The following is a 19,011-nucleotide window of genomic DNA, read 5'->3' as shown; positions in this document are numbered from 1 at the left end:
AACTGCCCCTACTCAGGTAATAACCAGCACTCTGATCAAGAAACAGACATCCCGAGTGCGTGGGTGGTTCAATCAGTTAAGCAGCTGACTCTTGATTTCCGTTCAGGAAATCAAGGTCAGGTTTGGGAGTTTGAGCCTGACATGGGGGTGTGTGCTCACGGGGCAGAGCCTGCTTGGGATCCTCTGTCTCCCTCTCTCTGCCTCACCTCCCCAACTTGTGCTCGCTCACTTGCTCTCTCAAAAAACAAAAACAAAAAACCCCAAAAAACAGAAGTCCCTCTTGCGCCATCTTCCTGTCAAGAGCCTTCCCACCACTGTGGCCCTGTGACTTCTAAAAGGAGAGTTTTGCCTGTATTGTTCAAAATCTTAAAACTCAATGATAATCTTAGAAGACATCTTAGAATACTCTTTCATATTCCTGACAGATGTCCCAGCACTTGCTTTAAGGTGTAAATGGAAGCTTATTCCATTTGATAGTAGCTGTAATTGTTGCATAGTCATGATTATCCAAAGCTTCCCGCCATACATTTATTGATGGTTGTTAGTCTGCTCTTGAGACCTCTGTACAGGATGGAGTAGCCACCTTCTTCCATGACGATTCTCCTTTTTGGGAATTGACCTTCTAGTTACAGTTACTAGGAGCCAGGACAACTTGTGACTAAAGATCGATCATCACATTCTCCAGAGAATCAAAAATTTTGAAATGAGAGAAACAGATTGAGAGGTTGGGAGCTTGAATCCAATGAATGAGGCCTAGTTATTCCATCATCCTTAGGTTCTTTGAGGTGCTCAAGTGTCTTTCCAACAAATTCTCTTTTTTGCTTAAAGTAGTCCAGGTTAGTTTCCAGTAACTGGAATCATTTGTAACATAACTACAGAAGTGATCTAACTTAGATAGTTGAAGAAGTGTCTCATATCCTTATTTTCCCTCTATCCATCATTCCTCAGTAATAAATATTGGCTCTACGCCTCTCACTCGTACTCTGAGTACCTTCTGGAATCTGCTTTGCTGTAATGACTCCCAGGGGCTAGGCAGTGCTCCTTGCAGTCAGACACGGTACAGTTCTTTAGGTGTAGTCTGAGGAGGGCATAGTTACTTAGTAGAAAGTGAACTCCCTGCTGGAGACCTGGTTTTGTTTGGGTTCTGTGCTTAACTTGCTTAAGACCCTGGGCAATCACCTTTTAGCCTTAGTTTTCTCTTTTGTAAAGTGAGCACATTGGCTCAGATCCCTTTTAAAGCCAATCCCTTGTATGATGACTTAGGGGAGCAGTGTAGAGCAACATTTGGGACTAAATACCTCTTTTATTTCAGAAATATTTCTAGGAATTCTGCCAAAGATTACATCGATTCTCTCTGTAGTCATTCATTCTCTGAATTCTACTCAGTTTGTAAAGTGACAGTGTGATGTTGTAAAGCATTGAACTCCACACCAGACCTGGCTTGAAGCTCCTTGGCCTACCACTTTCCAGCAGTATGACCCTGGGCAAATCATGTAACCACTTTAACCCTCCATTTTCCTTTAAATTGAGTATGAATAGTAACTTCCACATCTACCTCATAGGTCTGTTGAGATTGTCCGATGAGGTGAGACTGCTTAAGAAACAGTATTCTAGTGCCATCAGTCATCAAAACCATTTCTATCAATGTTGAATGGACTCCTCTGGCTGACATTCTTCGTGATTACATGACCAGTTCATCTGAGTGTACTTAATGCATTGGACAGATCTGTATTAGTCTTTGGACTTGATGTCTCATATTTTAATGCTTTTCACCAGCTAATCATTGAAAACCTAGTAGCCTCTGGGTTAGTAGCTATTTAGCCCATTCTCAACAGATGATGGGCCTCTGGTACGGTAACAAATCTACCTTCTACCCCCTGCTCTGCCCCTGAGGGATCTGTTTTTCGGCACCTCTCTTGGTAAGGGAGTAACTTTCAGGCCACCTTTGTAGGAGTGGGACCTCTTTCCAGGAGCTTAGGGGTCCTTGGGCAGTTCTGCAACTAAACCTTGTCCATTGTTACCCTAATGTTCTTTTGAACCTGGCAGTGTAGGTAGCAGTGTATCAAAGCCAGAATTCTCAAGTGACCAGCATCGCTCATTGTACACAGGTTGTTAAACAGCTGCTCAAGATCCACTGTAGTAGTTAATGTGACTAGAATCCTGCCAGCTGTCACTTCTTACAAATATTACATAGGGATGTGAGGACAAAAGTAGCAATGATAGCTTGAGCGGCCTGCCTTCCTCTTGTCCGAATCCAGTTACTCAGTGATTCATCCTGGAGGCTCACAGTTTTATCATTTGATTGGAATGTGGAATTCATTATGTCAGTGTTTTGAAACCTTTTTCTTCAGTGAACTTTTGGTGAGATTTATCAGCAAGGAAGTTCTGTCCCTCTGATAAAGCAGTTTTACAGAACCTTAACTGAGTACTTAAGCCTTGCTACTTCCACTGAACTAAGGCACATAAGCACTTTAAATGAATGAGCCAAGTGTGCTGTTGTGACATTTAGGATAAGGAAAATTGATCCTTTATGCATGACCTAGTACTTACAGACTTCTAGAAATCCAATCTGTAAAAGAGTATTACTACTACTGTCTTTGAAGGTATTCCCCCAGTATGGCATAGAACTTATTTTAAGAACAGCTTGTACTTTCATTTCTTACCATGTCATTTGGTTAGATTCAGATTGTTTGGGTATCTCAGTTTTGTTCTGGATTAATATTCTGCCCTGTCCTGAAGACCCCAGAGGTTTAAATGTGTTCGGAGAAACATCAGTTATCTATCCATTGTCAGTAACAGATCTAGACATAAGTCAGGAGTTTCTGACTGAGACAAGACTCTTGTCAATTTTTAGGCTAAACTTGACAAAAGGCAGAGAGGGAGACAAACAGGGAAGGAAAGGGAAGGATATTGGTTGTGAGTTTCACAGACTCACATTGTAGGCCTTTCTTTGTAAAAGTATCATTCAGTGCTAGTGAAGCCATATTGCTTTATATTTTTCCTACAGTGGGATTAACCATGCTTATACTTTTGCTTTTCATCTCAATTGCAGGTGTGTTCATCCTCGAGGAGGTGTGATTCAGAGTGTTTCTTCATGGAAGCATGGCTCGGGCACGCAGTACGTCAGCACCCGGCAAACACAGTCATGGACTGCTGTGGCTCCCCAGCAGACTTGGGCTTCACCTGCAGAAGTTGTTGATCTTACTTTGGATGAGGATAGCAGACGTAAATACCTACTGTAATACAATGTCACTGTGTCTCCTCTGCACTGTTCCCTTCCTCCTCCTCCTCCTCCTCCTCCTCCTCCTCTTTGTGACATGGAAGTTCATTGTCATAGCTTCAGCCTCAGAAGCTGTTTGTGGCATTTGTATAATCCAAACTCATGGAAAATTGCCCCCCCCTTCCTTTTTTTTTCTTTCATTTTTTTTTTTAAATTAAAAGAAATCACTTAGGAAAATAACTTAGCACAGAGAAAAGAATTTCTTCTTTCCCTCAGTAGGAATAGGAGAATGATGAATTTTATTAGACAAGTTCATTTTCCTTGGTGACTTTCAATCTTAGGAAAGTCTGCCTTCCTTTTAGAATAATATTTTAATTATCAGGTGAAATGGATTTAAGTTTTTGAATCTTGTATTTATTTTTCTGTGTAAAAAATTAATACCTAGCCTTGACCACTGTCAGCCCACCCATTGGCACTCCTACCGTAGGGCATTTGCACACATCTAGTCAGGTCCTTATTGGCACCTAGTAGGGCATGTGCATTTGAAAATCTGTCCTTAAAAATAGAAGACAGAAGTATTACTTTTCTTTTAGCTTGAGTCTTCTGCCTTCTTTCCTGCCTTTGCTCCTGGCTGACTTCCCACAGCACAAATAATTGATATGCCCCTTTGTGTTTATAAATACTGCTGAGGTGACATAGTTGGTCTCCTTGTTGCAATAATTCATAATTCTTCGGAAAATGTCTCCTTTTGGGGCAGAGGCATTTCAGTTAGATACCCATGAGGTTTTCTGGGCATGTGAGGAAAATATTGAGAGATCAGTAAGAGAATCTCTCTCCCTCACCTTTTTCCGCCTGTTTGCTCAAATAACAGGAGAACACAGAAACCTATTACTTAAGTAAAATATGAAAAGTTGTCTTCACCTCTTAAGACTGTGAGCACTCACAGATCTGAGAAGACAGTGCTTTCTTTCATAGCTGGTCTCTCTAAAGGATGTACAACAACTGTTTAAGTAATGCTTGAGCTGAAAAGACCTGATGCTATATTTGGGTATTTTTCTCCTCTACCATCTAAAAGTGGAAAAATCAAAATAAACCATAAGAAACCAGATGCAAAGCACATAAATGACACTGTAGGCTTTACAGTATCTAAATAAGCAAAGGGTGGTTAGGAGCTTCAGGGAATTCAGGAAATGCCAGTGTTGGAGTTCTGTGGCATTAGTTACTATCTTTTTTTCCTATAACATGTTGTAGTTACTAGTGAATTCTTTTACAAGCAATACCTAGTTAGAACACTATGTACTGTGCACAGGGAGGAGTGAAGTACTATTGGCTTAGAAGACCTCGTCTTTTGTTTTTTCCGTGGTTTTTGTTTGCTTTTTTGTTTCCATATTTACCATATAACATTGCTGTAGCCCTTGTCTCCCTCCCCAGATGCCTTGGTGGCTCTTCCTTATCTTAAGAGCCTGAGAACTACCATTTTAGTTGTCATTTAGTGGACACCCACGTACCAGGTGCCTGTTCTGCACATGATACTGTGCAGGGTAGGTGTGGTGTGGCCACTGAGACAAATGGGACACCCCTGCGTGCGCATGCATCAGAGTCTGCCTGGCTCCACCAGCCTGGGCTTTTCTCCTGTTTTTCTATAAAGACTCATTTATTCCTTTACCCTTCTTCCTGCTGCTTTAGTTCTTCCATATACCTCTTCCACCGGAGTGGATATGAGCATGTGTTCTTTGATCTTCTTTGGTAGCATCTCATTTGATCTGGCCTCTGTTCTTTTATTTTTCTGTCAATCTAGTTTTAATAGATTAGGCTTTTAAAAGATCATGAATCTCCAGTTTTAGCACCTCATGTATCAGATCTCTCACATGGCCACAGTTCTAGACAAAAACCAAAGATCCAGAGGCCAGAGCTAAATAGGACCTTCTGCGGATTCACTACTGGTATATCCTTGGACCTTCACATTTTCCTTTAGGATTAATTTATTGAATTTTACTGTTACACGTTGTTTTTGACTTGAATTAAAATGCTAGACAAAGCAGAAATGTACAATTTCTGGTCTGTGTTTTCCAGGAAATCATTGGGACAAGAATAGAGTGAATTATATGACTTGAAGTTTTTGCAGCTTATTTTTTCCCCAGTATCAGGGCACAGCCCCATTTTAAAGAATGTTTTCTCATTACCTATTCTTATGTTAATTGTGTTTTTGTCTGATTCCACACAGCAGGTGATTTCCCATGATACGCTTTCTTTAGCCCCTAAATAGTCATCCTCTAAACAGAATTCTTCTGGTGTGCTCTGTGCACTGTGGATTGGGAGCAGAGTGCTGTGGCCTTGTGTTTTTATGCCTGGTTGCGCTTTTCCCACACCTGCCCCTGTTTCAGCATCCTGACTACCCACTGGTTGCCAGAACAGCGATTTAGAAGTTAACGTGCAAAAAGGGGAGGGGAAAGGATGGTAGAGACAGCTCTTTTCCCCTACAGGGTTGGGAGTTTTCCACCTACTAACTAATTGTAGAGAGACTATTTCAACTCTTTTTTTATTGCCAGATCCACCAGGGTGAGGGTGTGGCTTCTGACAAGGTATCTTACTGATAAAATTCTGTTGGAAACAAGTCCTATGACATTGGAATTTTCTTTTAAAGGGATTGTGTTTTAACCAAAGTGTTGCATTTGGTAGCATCAGTACTTCTTTATGCTCCACGGAACATTATTCAAAGTAGTATCTCTGCTAGAGTGGTGCACTTGGGTCACAGATTGGATTGTGGCACCGATTTAGTTAAGTCCCTCCTTACCCTCCCCTCCAGTGTGAAACCACAGAGCAGTAACTAGCTCTCATGTCATCCTGGCTGCCCTTGAACATGTACATCTGCTTGCCAGTAGTCTTTCCATTCTGATGGAAGGAGCCAGACTGAGTGGACTCCAGTATTTATTACAGTTGAGCATTGCATAAGTTCTGCTTTTATTATTATCAGTTGTGAATATGACTGTCTGATTTGCCATGTTTGTCCATTTTTCACTGTTCCTTTTAGCAGAATAGCACCACCATAGGTAACTTAAAAATGAATTTGTTGCCTGCTTTTTATACTGTGTCACAAGGTTTTTGAAAGAGCTGGGGACACAATTTTGTCTTTAATTTTTTTTTTTTAATGCAAGGAGCCCCTAATCTCTGTTTTCCAGTATGTGTATGATGTGACTTCCATGTATATATAAAAATGATTGCGCCCTAACCAAACTTCCTCAGATTGTGCACTGTTTGTTTAAAATAATCACGTATTTTAGTCCAATGCTGTTGTATTTTTCATTTTATTTAAAACACTACATAACTTCTTATTCTTTTAACAAATTTTAAAGGGTAGTGATCTTAAAAGAAAAATCACTGGATAACTAGGAAATATTTTTGTTGTTGTTTTGTTTTGTTTTTTAAAGAGTACAAAGGCCATATGTAGCCTTTTGCTCCTCTTACCATGAAAATGAAATGTTAGCCATTGTATGGCTAGGAACCAATGCACTTGGTGGTTAACAGATCTGCTGTTGCTGGAGTGTGAGTGTGGACTTGATGCAGTGACGACAAATCATTGCTTAGAATTAATGTTTTAAAATGTGCAACTCTAGTTTTTAAAACAAAATTTGGTTCTTCTTTACATTCATTATTTAGTTTTTGTTTCCATTTAGTATTTAATGGTCTTTGGAGAAAAAAATAATAAAACAGAGTGTTATATATATATTTTTTGGTGCAAGATAAGATTTTCTGTTTTTTGAAATAAGTCTGTAGCATAAAGGTTAAACTATTTTAAGACAAAATAAAATAGAGTGTATTTAAACAATGATAATTTCTGAGGATTTTCTTTCTGTCTGCTTCAGTTAATTAGATGGTGCCTGGAGCAGCTCCTAAGTTAGCTTTTGAATGTGAGAGTGGATTATATTTTGTTAACAGATCTTTTCAGTGTGCCAACTTTGTCCAAGCAATAGCAGTGCCCTATTCCCAAAATGTTTTGCAAATGTCCATTGGTACATTAGGTCTAGATAAAAGTAGCTTTGTACTGCCTGTCCTGTAGCCCCTGCTCTCTTTCCATCTAGGACCAGTGAGATTTCAAAGAGAGCTGAAAGCTTCCTAGTGCTAGGCACCTTTGCTTCTTGGGAACCAAATGTCAGCTGACAGTTAACTTCCCAGAGACCAGTGCACCAGGGCAGGGCGACGTGACTGTAGGTACTTTGTATGTGGTCGAACATTGAATCAAATATAGGGTGTTTCAAAAACAGCCTAAAGAACTTTTCTTTTAATTTGATTCTACTTTCTGGTTATATTATTTGGTTCTACAAAAGATAGGAACTACCATATTAGCATCTCATGACTTTTGTAACTTCATGTAAAGGGGAATGGGCACCTGGGGAGAATGAGGTGTATGTTTACTAAAATACCACTCCTGGGTGTCGTATTGTTCTCAAGAATTTTTTAGTTTACTTGCACTGGAAAGGGGCCTGTTAACAATTAGGAAATGCACTGTGAACAGTTGGGGAAATGTTTTCAGGTTTTTGGAATGGTTCTATTGTACTGCCTTGTGTCTGAGACCTATGTATTAGTGCCTGTGAGAAACTCTTCTTTTCTTGGACTTTAGAAGAAAATTGTTTATCTAAGGCCGTGCTTTTGATCCCTTTTGCCCTTCGATGCTGCTTTTGTAAAATGAGTAAGTAAAATAATTTGTAGCTAAGTACTTACTCTCATCCTGCCTTCCTCCTTTTGGTCTTGGCTAGCTTTTGGCCTTGCCTTATTGGTATGTTTTTCATGGTAGATGACAACTATTTATAACTTTGGAGAAAAATTATAGATAAGTCTTTGACCAAATCTGTACATATCTCTTTAGCTCCAATTTTGCAGCTGAAGTAAAGTGGATTTCTTCTAGGATTTGTCTTAATTATATTACTGATCTCTGAAGGAGTGATCTTCCTGGGTCATTAGTAGGTACGATTTTCTTTACTTCCTTGACTCCATGTTTGAGAGCACCGAGTCTCAGAATCTGAGAGGTTCCTGGGCTGCTATGGAGCTTTGGCTGGGAGAATCCGCTTGCAGCAGATGAAGGCAATAGAAAATACTAGAAGGAGCAGTGAGCTCAGACAGAGATGCAAGTGATGATTGTACGCATTCTAGAGATTCATAGAGAGCACCCATTTGCTCTTCAGCTCAGCACTGCTGTGTGCATCTCTGCTCAGGCGCACGCCTTGTAGATGGAGGTGGCTTTAGGCACGGATCCCTTTTTGTGAATGACCTTCAGTGATTCTTTGTTGCTGCCTAGCCTTGAGATCCCATTTGGTGTGGGGTGAGTGAGTGAAGGGTCAGAATGAGTGCAGATGGTAGAGTTAAACCTCAGAAAGGGGGTATGGCCTCAGCAATCCCTGTGATCTCTTAGATACTAGCCTGCTGGTTGGGAATGCCTCTTGCTTGTAAATTGTATCAATCCAGCTTCTTATTCTTTGGTGACAGAAGCTATGATACCAGCTTTTTCCTTTGTGCTTTTGATACTTGACACCTGTGATTTGTTTCCTTTCCAAGATGGCTCCCTCTTCAGAGTGGGAAGGTGTGGAGTATTGTTCACTTTTGAGCCCTCACTCCTGTGACGGAGTCTGACGCAAGCAGGCAAGTCGGACATTAGGATGGATCTTGGCATCTGCAGCACAAGGGGCATTAGACCGGAGGGTGTGGTGCCTAGTGTAGGAAAAGCCTGAACTAGAGACTAGGAGACCTCAGAAAAGCCATCTGACCACTAAGGGGAGTTAACTTCCGTACCTGTAATATGAAGAATTTCTTAGATCTCTTTGCTGAGACTGAAAGGTAGGACCATATTATTTTAGGTAATAATTTGGTGTTCTGCAGAGCCATTGAGCTTCTCAAGCAAGAATTCAGGGAAGCAACTCATGCTAGGAAGCTGTTCGAAGGACTACAGTTCCATCGTCTTCCTGAGCCTTTTGGAAGGCACTGGATGACTAACGCTCATAGAACCTTGACTTTCTACAACCTTTTATTTTCAAAGTTTTGAAGAGTGTTTAGTTCAGAATTTCCACATGGGAGTAAGAAGTGGTACAGATTGTTATCCTAATTTTACAGATTGGAAGACTGAGAACAGAAGAATAACAATTTACCCAGATTTGCATGGCTAGACCTTGCAAGAACAGTTTTTTTCTGTGGTCCAAATTAGGACTTTTAGCTTTAAGAAAAACAAAACCTCTTTTCTCCACCTGGTGTTTCTTCATTCTTTTTGCTGCTGATTTCTACCTTGCTCTGGCCTGGGAAGAATTGAAAGTTTTCCTGAGAAGGTAATATTTGATTGATTCTCTTTTCTCTTGGGCACATTATCACAGGTTTAAACATCAGAACCGTACACTTGAGTATGTGTCCCAGCTACGGCTCCGAAGTGGCCGTGGAAACTTCTTCCATAGTTAGAGTCCCTTCCATAGTTTCCCTGTATGATAGTTGGTGGAATGGGAAAATACAGATGGCCAGTAAACAGGAAAGATGCTTGGGCTCACCACTAATTATGGAAATGCATATTTCACAGGATGCCATTTCACGTAGGCAAGATCAGGAATACATGTAAATCCAGCCAGGAGGCAGAACAGCGACAACTGGTCTTTCTGCGCAAGCATAATTTGCTACAACTATTTTGGAAAACAGTGAAATTGTCTAGTAAAGCTATGTGTATACCACATGTATGGACTGAATGTTTGTTCCCCCTCTACCCCCATTCATGTGTTGAAACCCTGCTCCCCAGTCTGATGCTATTTGGAGGTGGACCCTTGGGCAGTAATAAGTTTAGATAACAGGGGAGTGCCCATGATAGGATTAGTGCTCTTATAAGAAGACAAGAGACCTGAGCTTTGCATATGCGAGGACACCATAATAAGGCAGCTAGCTGTCTCGTATGCAGGCAGAGGGCTCTTATCCAAATCTGACTGTGCGGCTACCCTGGTCTTACCCATCCAGCCTCCAGAACTGTGAGAAAACACGTTATTTAAGCCATCCACTCTATAATATTTTGCTATGGCATCCTGAACTGACTAAGACCTGTCAGGACCACAAATTCCACTCCTTGGGCTAATTCCCTTGAGTATGTTTTAAACTGTGTTGGAAACCTATATAGGGAACTCATGAAATCAATTCAGTGTCTGTAAGCCATCTTTTGTTTATCTATTTAAGAGAATATAACAACACAGCAATTAACAGATAGTATTGTTACATGAAGCTTTTGTTATATGCTGATCACACCTACACACAAATATAGGTCTGTGCATAGGGTCAAGATATAAAATGTAGTTCTTTCACTGTGAGTTGCAGTCAAAAAGATATGGAAAGTCATGGTTCTAGAGAAGCTATTTCATGTGTTCAAAAATATTTAGTGTCATTTCCCCCAGGTTTTGGCTATTTCAACATGCATGTCCATCTATAGGATGGACAACAGTGTATTTATACAACGTTTAGCCCCTTTGGAAATTAATGAACTAGACCTATATTCATATACTTATAGCAATTTTATCTACATAGTTAAATCTCAGTATGGAGTGGAGAAAACGCAAATTTCAGGATGTGTGTTCCATAATGCTGCTTTTATGAAGCTTTAAAAATACAATATTTTGATAAAGGATACATACACAAGCAGTAAGAGTATAAAGAAATTCATGAGAATAATAAACACCAAATTCAGGTTAATGGTTACTGCCAGAAGGTTAGGGTAAGGTAAAAAGGGGACATGGGGACTTCAATTTTATGGGTAAAATTTCTTACGTTGGGTAGTGGGGACACAGATGTATGTTATTCTTTGTACTTTTATGTATATTTTAAATATTTCAGAATAAAATTAAATTGTCTTTCTTTGTCTCTAGAAGAAAGAGCAAAAGCTTTTTATGACTTCCCAGATGATACTAGTGGGCATGGGTAAGATCTGAAGCTGAATTACTTTTAGATGTCCTCAACACTTTTTTTCCCCTCGACACTTTCTGTATATGTCACCAAAAGCACAAGCAACAACAAAAAATAAAACTGGTAAATTTTGTGCTTCAAAGGACACCATCAAGAAAGCAAAAAGACAGTTCACAGGATGGGAGAAAATATTTGCAGAACTTTACCTGGTATAAGGGACTTGTGTCTAGAATAAAAAAAGAGCTCTTACAGCTCAGTAATAAAAAGAGAAACCAATTAATACAAGGGACAAAGGATCTGAATAGACATGTCTCCAAGGGAGACATATAGTTGGTCAGTAATACATGAAAGCATGATACACATCATTAATCATCAGGGAAACGCACATCAAAACCACAGTGAGAGGGACATCTGAATGGCTCAGTTGGTTGAGCGTCCAGCTTCGCTTCAGGTCTTGATCTCACAGTTCAGGAGATTGAGCCCCACCCCTTCTGGTGGTGACCTGCTCCAAGTCTCTATCACTGTTTGGCTGAGAATCTGGTGTTCCCTGGAGGGGTTGAGGCAGAAAACGTGTTGGGACCTTGGCTTTTAGGCTGTGCTGGGTGGTACCTGTTCTCTTTCATCCCTTTAGTGGTCTTCCACAGCCCAAAGTGAATGGCTAGATTCTAATGATTGGCTTTTTGGGCTCTTGGCAGAGTACATTAGTTTGTGACCAACCTGAACCCGTTCTGATGAAGTAGTCCAAATCCCTTCGGCCTGGGCACCAGCCCGTCAGCACTGGAAGTATGATGGCCACCAGCTGCTTTGGCACATGTGGGATCATTGCTAATCTGCAGATCCCCACAAAGTGACCAGGGCAGTGGCAGAGGCACTCAGGTGGCTCAGGGCAGGGACAGTTTGCCAAATACAGTTCAAGTATGTTATTTTAACAACGGATAGAACCAAACCAGTGTATCATCAGAATATCAGTCTTGCATTCACCGGACCTCTCTGTGCCCCTCATAAAATGGGAACAATAGTACCTGCCTTATGGGCTTGTCATGAGTAAGTGAATGAAGGCCAAGCTGGGCCCTCCGTCTCGCCAGTGCTGCTGTTGCCCTAGCTCAACCAGGCAGTGTGTAGATCAAATAAAACTAACCTGCGGGCTGCTAACAGTTTCGCAGCAGCAAGGCTAAATCTTTAGCATATTCTTGAAACAAGTGAAGGACTTAAAGCAAGCAACAGTTCAGGCGTGTGATTACCAGCATGAGGCGGTGAAAAATAACAAGTCCCAGGATCTGGGTTTGAGTTCTGCCTTCATTGCTAACGAGCTGTGTGAGCTGTATGACCTGCCAACGTCAGTCACATCCCTGGATCCCAAACTTTTTTATGAAAGGAGGGGACCTGTGTGCCCACCGTGGGGCAGGGAGGGGGCAGCAGTCCAATAAGATAACAGCATAGGATGGTTGGAAGCACTTCAGAAGCACTGTAGAAAGCAGGGTTGGTAAATGGAAGCAGTGCATGGGGTCAGACAGTGGGGCCTGTGCTTTGTCTGTGGGGAAAGCTGCATCTCTTGTCCTGAGGCTTGGCATGGCCAGATGTATGGAGGTTTACAAGAGAAAAGGGGAATCTGGATTTTTAAAATGTAAATGTGACATTTATGATTTGTGTAGTCCTTGTGTGGCCATGGTCAGACCTGCTGAATATACAGCCTGAGTAGATGTGTTGGTACAGGAAGAAATAAAAGTAGGGTGGATCCGTGCCACACCCGCCTCTCCCACTCCCCACCTCCCGTCCTTTTGGCCTGGGATAAAACGCAGTGAGTCGGGGTAAATCTGGTGCTCTGATCCTCATTCTGTACAGGTTGCAGAGACTTTTCAAGCTGTAAGGGACACTGCACCCTAGGGAGCTGTGGTCACTTGCATTCTTGGTCCAGTGTATTGCCTGCGTGCATGTCTGGTTGGCTAGACGGTCAGCCAGAGGGAATAGAGGCCAATTCCGTGTCATCAGCCCTGTAACCTGGAGCGATCCTAATTGACCTCACTCAGCCAGGAAGTGTGTGGGCCAAGGAGAATTTGTCTGCAGGTCTGATTTAGCCTGTAGGCTGCCAGTTTGCTACCTCGATACCATGCAAATTTCACTGGTTCAGCAAACACTTAACATATACTTGCAGTATGCTAAGCACTGGAGCCAGTCCCCAGAGACAGGAAGGTGACTGGAGGCCAATCCTCATTCTCAAGTAACTTGCCGTGGTGTAACAAGTCATTGCCACAAAGCCTGACAGGTGCTAAGACCGAGCTCCGCACTGGGAACAGAAGGAAGGTTCCCTAGGCCAGTGTTGGGGTGGAATGAACAAGTAGGGGAAGAGCTCCTGTAGAAGGTGACAGCTGAGCCAATTCACAGGATGGATAGGGGCTGGGGGGGTCAGAGGAAGCAGGGAGTAGAGGGTGTGTGCGTGTCATTCCGGGCACAAGCTCAGGTGAAGCATGAAGGGGAGAAAGAGCAAATGTGGTTTTAATAGATGAGCTGCTGGTTGGGAGAAATGGGGCGAGTGCTGGCGAGTAAGCCAGAGGTCCGTGGCCCTGCGGCGAAGGCCTTGAACGCTTCACTAACATCCCACAGACACTCTGGCTATTGGTCTCCACCAATGGGACATGTACATTACCCTCAGGAAGCCTGCAGTTAAAGGCATCAGTGTAATGAAGATGTATGTCTGAAATGATGGGAGCACTAAGGCATTGTGTGGAGAGGCAGAATGAGAGCAGCTCTCCCTTGCGGTAAAATGGGTCAATGTTCTAGAAAAGAATCAAGATTGGAAATGGTGAGTTCAATTAGGAAGCTTCTGTGGGAATTGAACAGATAAATGAAGAAGGCTGCATCAAGTTGGTGGGAAGGAGAACAGGGAGGAGAGATCTAAATGAAGAAATAAGTGTAAGAGATAGAATCTTTAGGACCTGGTGACTGAGGATTAAGGGCTACAGAGGATGTGAGTGAGGAAGAAAGGAAGAGAAGGGCTCAGCTTCTTGTACCCACTGAGTAGGAAATGCAGAAAAGGGGTCAAGTTTGGAGAATGTAACAGAGGCTTTGGGGTGTACTGTGTCCCACTCCTCTAAAAGAGGACAAGTTCCTGCCCTCTGCCATTAAGAAGGAGACATAGCCCTTGATGGACCTCTTTGGCTCTGGGACACAATACATAGGATATTTGGAAATACTGCTCCAGTTCATTCATTGAATGATTTGACTGTGTGGACGATGTGACCAGCAAGTCCAGTGGTGCTAGAGATCTTCACGGGGGGTAAGGATGCAGCATGGAGTGTCTGACAAGCCCCAGTAGGAGAGGTGTATCATGGACCCTCTGGGTTTGGGAACAGGACTGTGCTTTCTGTTCCCCATTTGAAAAGCAGCTCCCAGCATGTTCTTGGCCCCTGACCACAAGACATCGTTCGACCAAGACCTCAGAACTGCTCATCATGAGCTGGGTTTTATACTATTCATGTTAGAAATCCAGGCAGGCCCTGTAGCAGTCGAATCTAAGACGGGAGTAGCAGCATCTAGGATCAGGCATTAGCAGGGCCGGGGGGGTGCAAGTAAGCTGCACAAATAGACTGGCTACACATGCCTCTTCCCCAGACTTCCAGGGTGCACAGGCTGTTGCATCGATGACTCTCCCTCAGGTGTCACTAAAGTCCCAAGCAAGGTAGCCCTGAAAGACTGTGGTGAGTGAAACCTCCCCCCTGTGGGCACAACTTCAGGCAGTTACACCTGTGAGTCAGTGTGCTTCAGTGTGTATTTTATAAGGATATATATCTTATGCACTGGCCAGTGATTTGGTTGGTCAGGTGCCTGAAAAGAAAATGCTAAGAAGGGAGACAAGGGAGGGCTGGGGTAGGGGCGTGGGGACTGTTCGATGGGAGTGGGTACAGAGTGTGTGTCTTTTATGTTCATGCTCATGCTCATCAGCGCCCACCCCAGAGGATGTGCTCAGCAACCAGTGGGGCAGCCTGACCTGTGGACGTCAGCCTTGTCCTCAGCCATCCCGGGGCTTGCATGAGGAGCGCCCCTCACCTCCTGCTCCCCCAGGGTAGCCATGGTGATGGATGGAGGCTGAGCATGGGCCCACCAGCACGGGCTCCCTCTTGAGGCGGTCTGGCCACTGCCATTGCTGACTGATCTAGGCCCTGAGCCCTTGACCAGCAACTTCTGCTGGCCAGGTGTTGGTTACATAGGGCCCCTCCCACGCTAGAAAGAGCAGCAAATCCTCCCTCTGGGGCTTGATACCTACTCTAGTGTTAATCTGACGGTTTACAGAGTGTCTGATGTATTTACACGTGCTGCCTCATAACATCACCCCAGATTACGAGGCCCATTTTACGGCAAAGGAAGTGCTAGAACATCGGGTGCATGATGGGACCCACTGGTCTGGTATGTACCAAGTCACAGGAAGCAGCTGGCCTCATAGAATGATGGGATGCTTTGTAAAAGCTCAGCTAAGGCGCAAGCTCGAGGGTGACGCTCAGGCTGGGCGCAGTCACCAGAATATAGCCAACCTGTAGTCACCAGTTGGCTGGGATACACAGGTCCAGGAATCAAGGGTGGGTGTGGGCTCAGTCCCTCTGACCACTACTCTCAATGCTCCCCCAGCATCAGGTGAGAGGAGATCTAGAGCTCAGGCCTGGCGATGTTAGAAAATGGACCCTTGCAGCAACCTCGGCCTGACAAGGCCAAGTCACCTGAGGCCCCAGAGCCCTCCGTGATGTGGGTCTGACTCAACCCATCAGGCATGCAACCTAGACTAGCTGGCGGGAAAATCTGGAATAGGTGGTGGAGAAGGAAGGTGATGAGCAGCAATTTCAGCCTCAACTTGCTGTGCCAGTGAGAGTTTGTGGCTCATCCCACTGACTCTCCTGCACAAACCACTTTTACTAGCTCATGGCTGGCCACGACCTTGAAGACTCTGTGGCAGAATGGACTTACTGTGGGGCAGAAGTGGGTTGGAGAGATGCAGGGCGGCAGACCAGGGTAAGACCATTTGGGTGCCCTGCATCACATCTTCCTTGTCACCTGATTTCAGCTGCAGCTATGGGAGATGTTCTTTGTGAACTTTGACTCACATTGATGGCACCCCCAGTTGAAGCACAGGGTATGCATCATCTGATGTCTTTTCTAGGGCCTTCTTCAAAGCCATAGAGGTCTGTTTGGTTTGGATGGCTCAAGCACAGCCCAAAGTTAGGGGAGTTAATGGCCCTGGGACAGCCGTCAATGATGAAGGATGGGGAGCCAATGGACAGATGCCCCACTGCACGTGCCCTACCCCAGGGATAAATGCCCAGCCTTACATCTTTTGGTTGGACAGTTCTGGAAGGCATCCCCTATGCCTCTCCGGAGATTCCCAGTGGAAGGGAGCCCACTCTGATCACAGCAGTGGCTTTGATGTTGGACCTTATATTGGCTTTTCCTCTTTTGCTCTCTCACAGTCTTCCATTCCTCATTTCTATTTCCTGAGACCACCTCCCAGTTGACCACCTCAACCACCTGTGCCTGAGATTTTGTCTCAGGCTCTGCTTCTGGAAGAATCAAAACTAAGACCATAATAGAGTCTGGAGTTCACTCTGGACTCAACAGGCTGAAGACACCTTTTGTTTCCAGGCACAGGGCTATTTGAGATGTAGATTTATATAGAAAACGCATGTTTAAAGTGACCAATGAAAGAGAAGCACCCTTTTAAAGCAGTGGTTTTCAGTCAGGGGCCATTTTGCCCCCCAGGGCCACTTGACAAAGGCTTGAGAAAATTTTTATTGTGACAGTGGGGGGTGGGGTGGCATGGGGGGGTGCCAGTGCGGCTCCAGGCATCTAGTGAGTAGAGGTCAGGGTTGCTGATAAACATCCTACAGTGCACTGGTCAAGTCCCCATAACAAAAGAATGACCCAGCCCCAGCTGTCAATAGTGCTGAGGATGAGGAACTGTTCTAAGGAGAATGCACAGGAGCAGCGGAAGCAGCAGGAAGAAAACTGGTGCTGACAGCCAGAGTTGCACGGGACCCAGAAGGGCCAGCCAGCCAATGCTGCAGGGGTCTGGGGAGGTGGGGACCAATAATTGCCTATCTAGTTTATAAATGTTCTTTTAATGTTTTATTTATTTCTGAGAGAGAGAGAGAGAGAGAGAGACAGCATGAGCAGGGGAGGGTCAGAGAGAGAGGGAGACACAGAATCTGAAACAGGCTCCAGGCTCTGAGCTAGCTGTCAGCACAGAGCCCGACATGGGGCTCGAACCCACGAACCGTGAGATCATGACCTGAGCCGAAGGCAGACGCTTAAGTGACGGAGCCACCCAGGCGTTCCTTGCCTATCTAGTGTAAGATAGGACCTTCATGCAGTCAGTTTGTTCAACCGAGGGGCACAAGTCCATCGGCGTGGAGGAAGGCATGAGTGGAAGGCAGTGAAGACAAGGACAGACCTCCTCAGGAGCTTGGAGGTCAACTTGGAAGGGCTGCTGAGACAAGGGGGAAGGAGCAGTAGAGTGTAGGCAGAGTTTGGAAAGATCCTGGAAAGACAAACATCCTGTGTGTTTGATGATCAGGAGCCATGGGGGTGTAGGGACGGGGACGACTGATGGTAGATAGAGCCCATGGACATGTGCTGCCAAACCTCAGAGCACAGGGGCCATGGGAGCAGTTACACACGCAGTTGGGGAGAGAGTATAGACTGTCCAGGGGTTAACCCAGGGCCTTTCGGTTCTTCAAAAGTCTAGAAAAGGCTGTCTGCAGGCTATGAGGGTAGAGGTGCGGGGTGGGAAGCTTTTTAAGAACTACCTGATGACATTATAGATGGTTGTTGACCGTCTTGCTATTGGTATTGCTCTGCCCTCCTGAAAGAGTCTCTTTGGAAATTCTGTCCTTTTTATTGCCTGGTGTGTTCCAGAGGCTGTTGTGGACACTCCGATCTCCCCTTTTCTGCAGAATGACTGTGGAGATCTAGAGTTCTCTCCCGAGAGGTTTGTGGAGTTGGAGCTTTTAGGTTTTGGGGTTACCTCTGCCTCCTGGTTCCTGTGTCTATATGGGCTGTCTCTGCCATGGCTTCAAGCTTGGACGTGAAGCCCTCCTCTCAGTCTGCAGGACGACCTCACACCAAATGTTTGGTTTGTGGCTGGGTCTGGGGTCATGCAGTTCCCACCCTCGAGCCATTTTGTGAGCACCTTGCTCTTCCTCTTCCCTTCGCTGATCCTCATCTGTTGCCTGCAAATCATCCTCATCCCCACATCCTTCTCCCCCTATTTACTCAGCCCTCCTGAGCTCCCAACCCCTGAACAGGCTTAGCCCAGACCATCACGGTGCATTGCAGACAAGAAGACTTTCTGTTCGATTCATCCTCCAACAGAAGGTGGTTCCGTTAAAACGTGTGAAGATGTACTTTTCCCATAAGACTGCAGATACGGCAGTTAGGGTGTGGGCACACAAACCCACTGCAGCTACTCCCTTGAAACCAGAAGGCCCCACTCTCTGAGATCATCGACTCACCCTGCAAGGTATTAGCTCCTCCAGGGACAGTGTGGGGAGGAGTGAAACGGCAGAGCTAAGCTAAAGGTGAATAGGAGGCCCAACCCACCCCCCTCCTCCTTTTGTCTCCAGAGGGCCAGCTGAGGTCAGAAGGCCTGGACACTGGAACTTGTTCCTCTGTCAACCTTGTGATGCCTTCATGTTCTCTCAACCTTGTCGGCCTTCATGTTCTCAAGGAGAAGAGGGAGCAACAGAGATTGAATGAAAGGGGATCTGTGAATACATGCCTCAGAGAGAACAGCTACTGTTCTGGATGCCACGTTCCCTCCACTTCTGCAACAAGAAGAAGATGCGAGTCTTGATTCTTGTTCAGGTGCTCAGAATCATCAGTAAAACGTTTGGTGGCCC

At 44.4% G+C, this 19,011-nt stretch overlaps 1 protein-coding gene and 1 long non-coding RNA gene across 5 annotated transcripts in view; one reads left to right on the top strand and one right to left on the bottom strand.

Moving 5' to 3' along the window:
* Window positions 1–6,506, top strand: part of ARK2N (arkadia (RNF111) N-terminal like PKA signaling regulator 2N) — a 58,603-nt gene extending 52,097 nt beyond the window's left edge. For all 4 annotated transcript variants that reach the window (XM_077777609.1, XM_077777608.1, XM_077777607.1 and 1 more), the window contains one exon: window positions 3,053–6,506. In XM_077777609.1, coding sequence (XP_077633735.1) covers window positions 3,053–3,242 — 190 coding nt within the window. In that variant the 3' untranslated portion in view covers window positions 3,243–6,506. The remainder of the gene's footprint in view (window positions 1–3,052) is intronic.
* The window catches only part of LOC144242624 (uncharacterized), a 75,981-nt gene that overhangs the window by 45,294 nt on the left and 11,676 nt on the right, over window positions 1–19,011 (bottom strand). The window lies entirely within an intron of this gene.

This window comes from Crocuta crocuta, unplaced genomic scaffold (genome assembly GCF_008692635.1).
Source record: "Crocuta crocuta isolate KB4526 unplaced genomic scaffold, BGI_CrCroc_1.0 scaffold36, whole genome shotgun sequence".
NCBI lineage: Eukaryota > Metazoa > Chordata > Mammalia > Carnivora > Hyaenidae > Crocuta > Crocuta crocuta.
The sequence above is the reverse complement of the archived record's forward strand: the minus strand, read 5'-3'. Positions and strand labels throughout refer to the sequence as shown.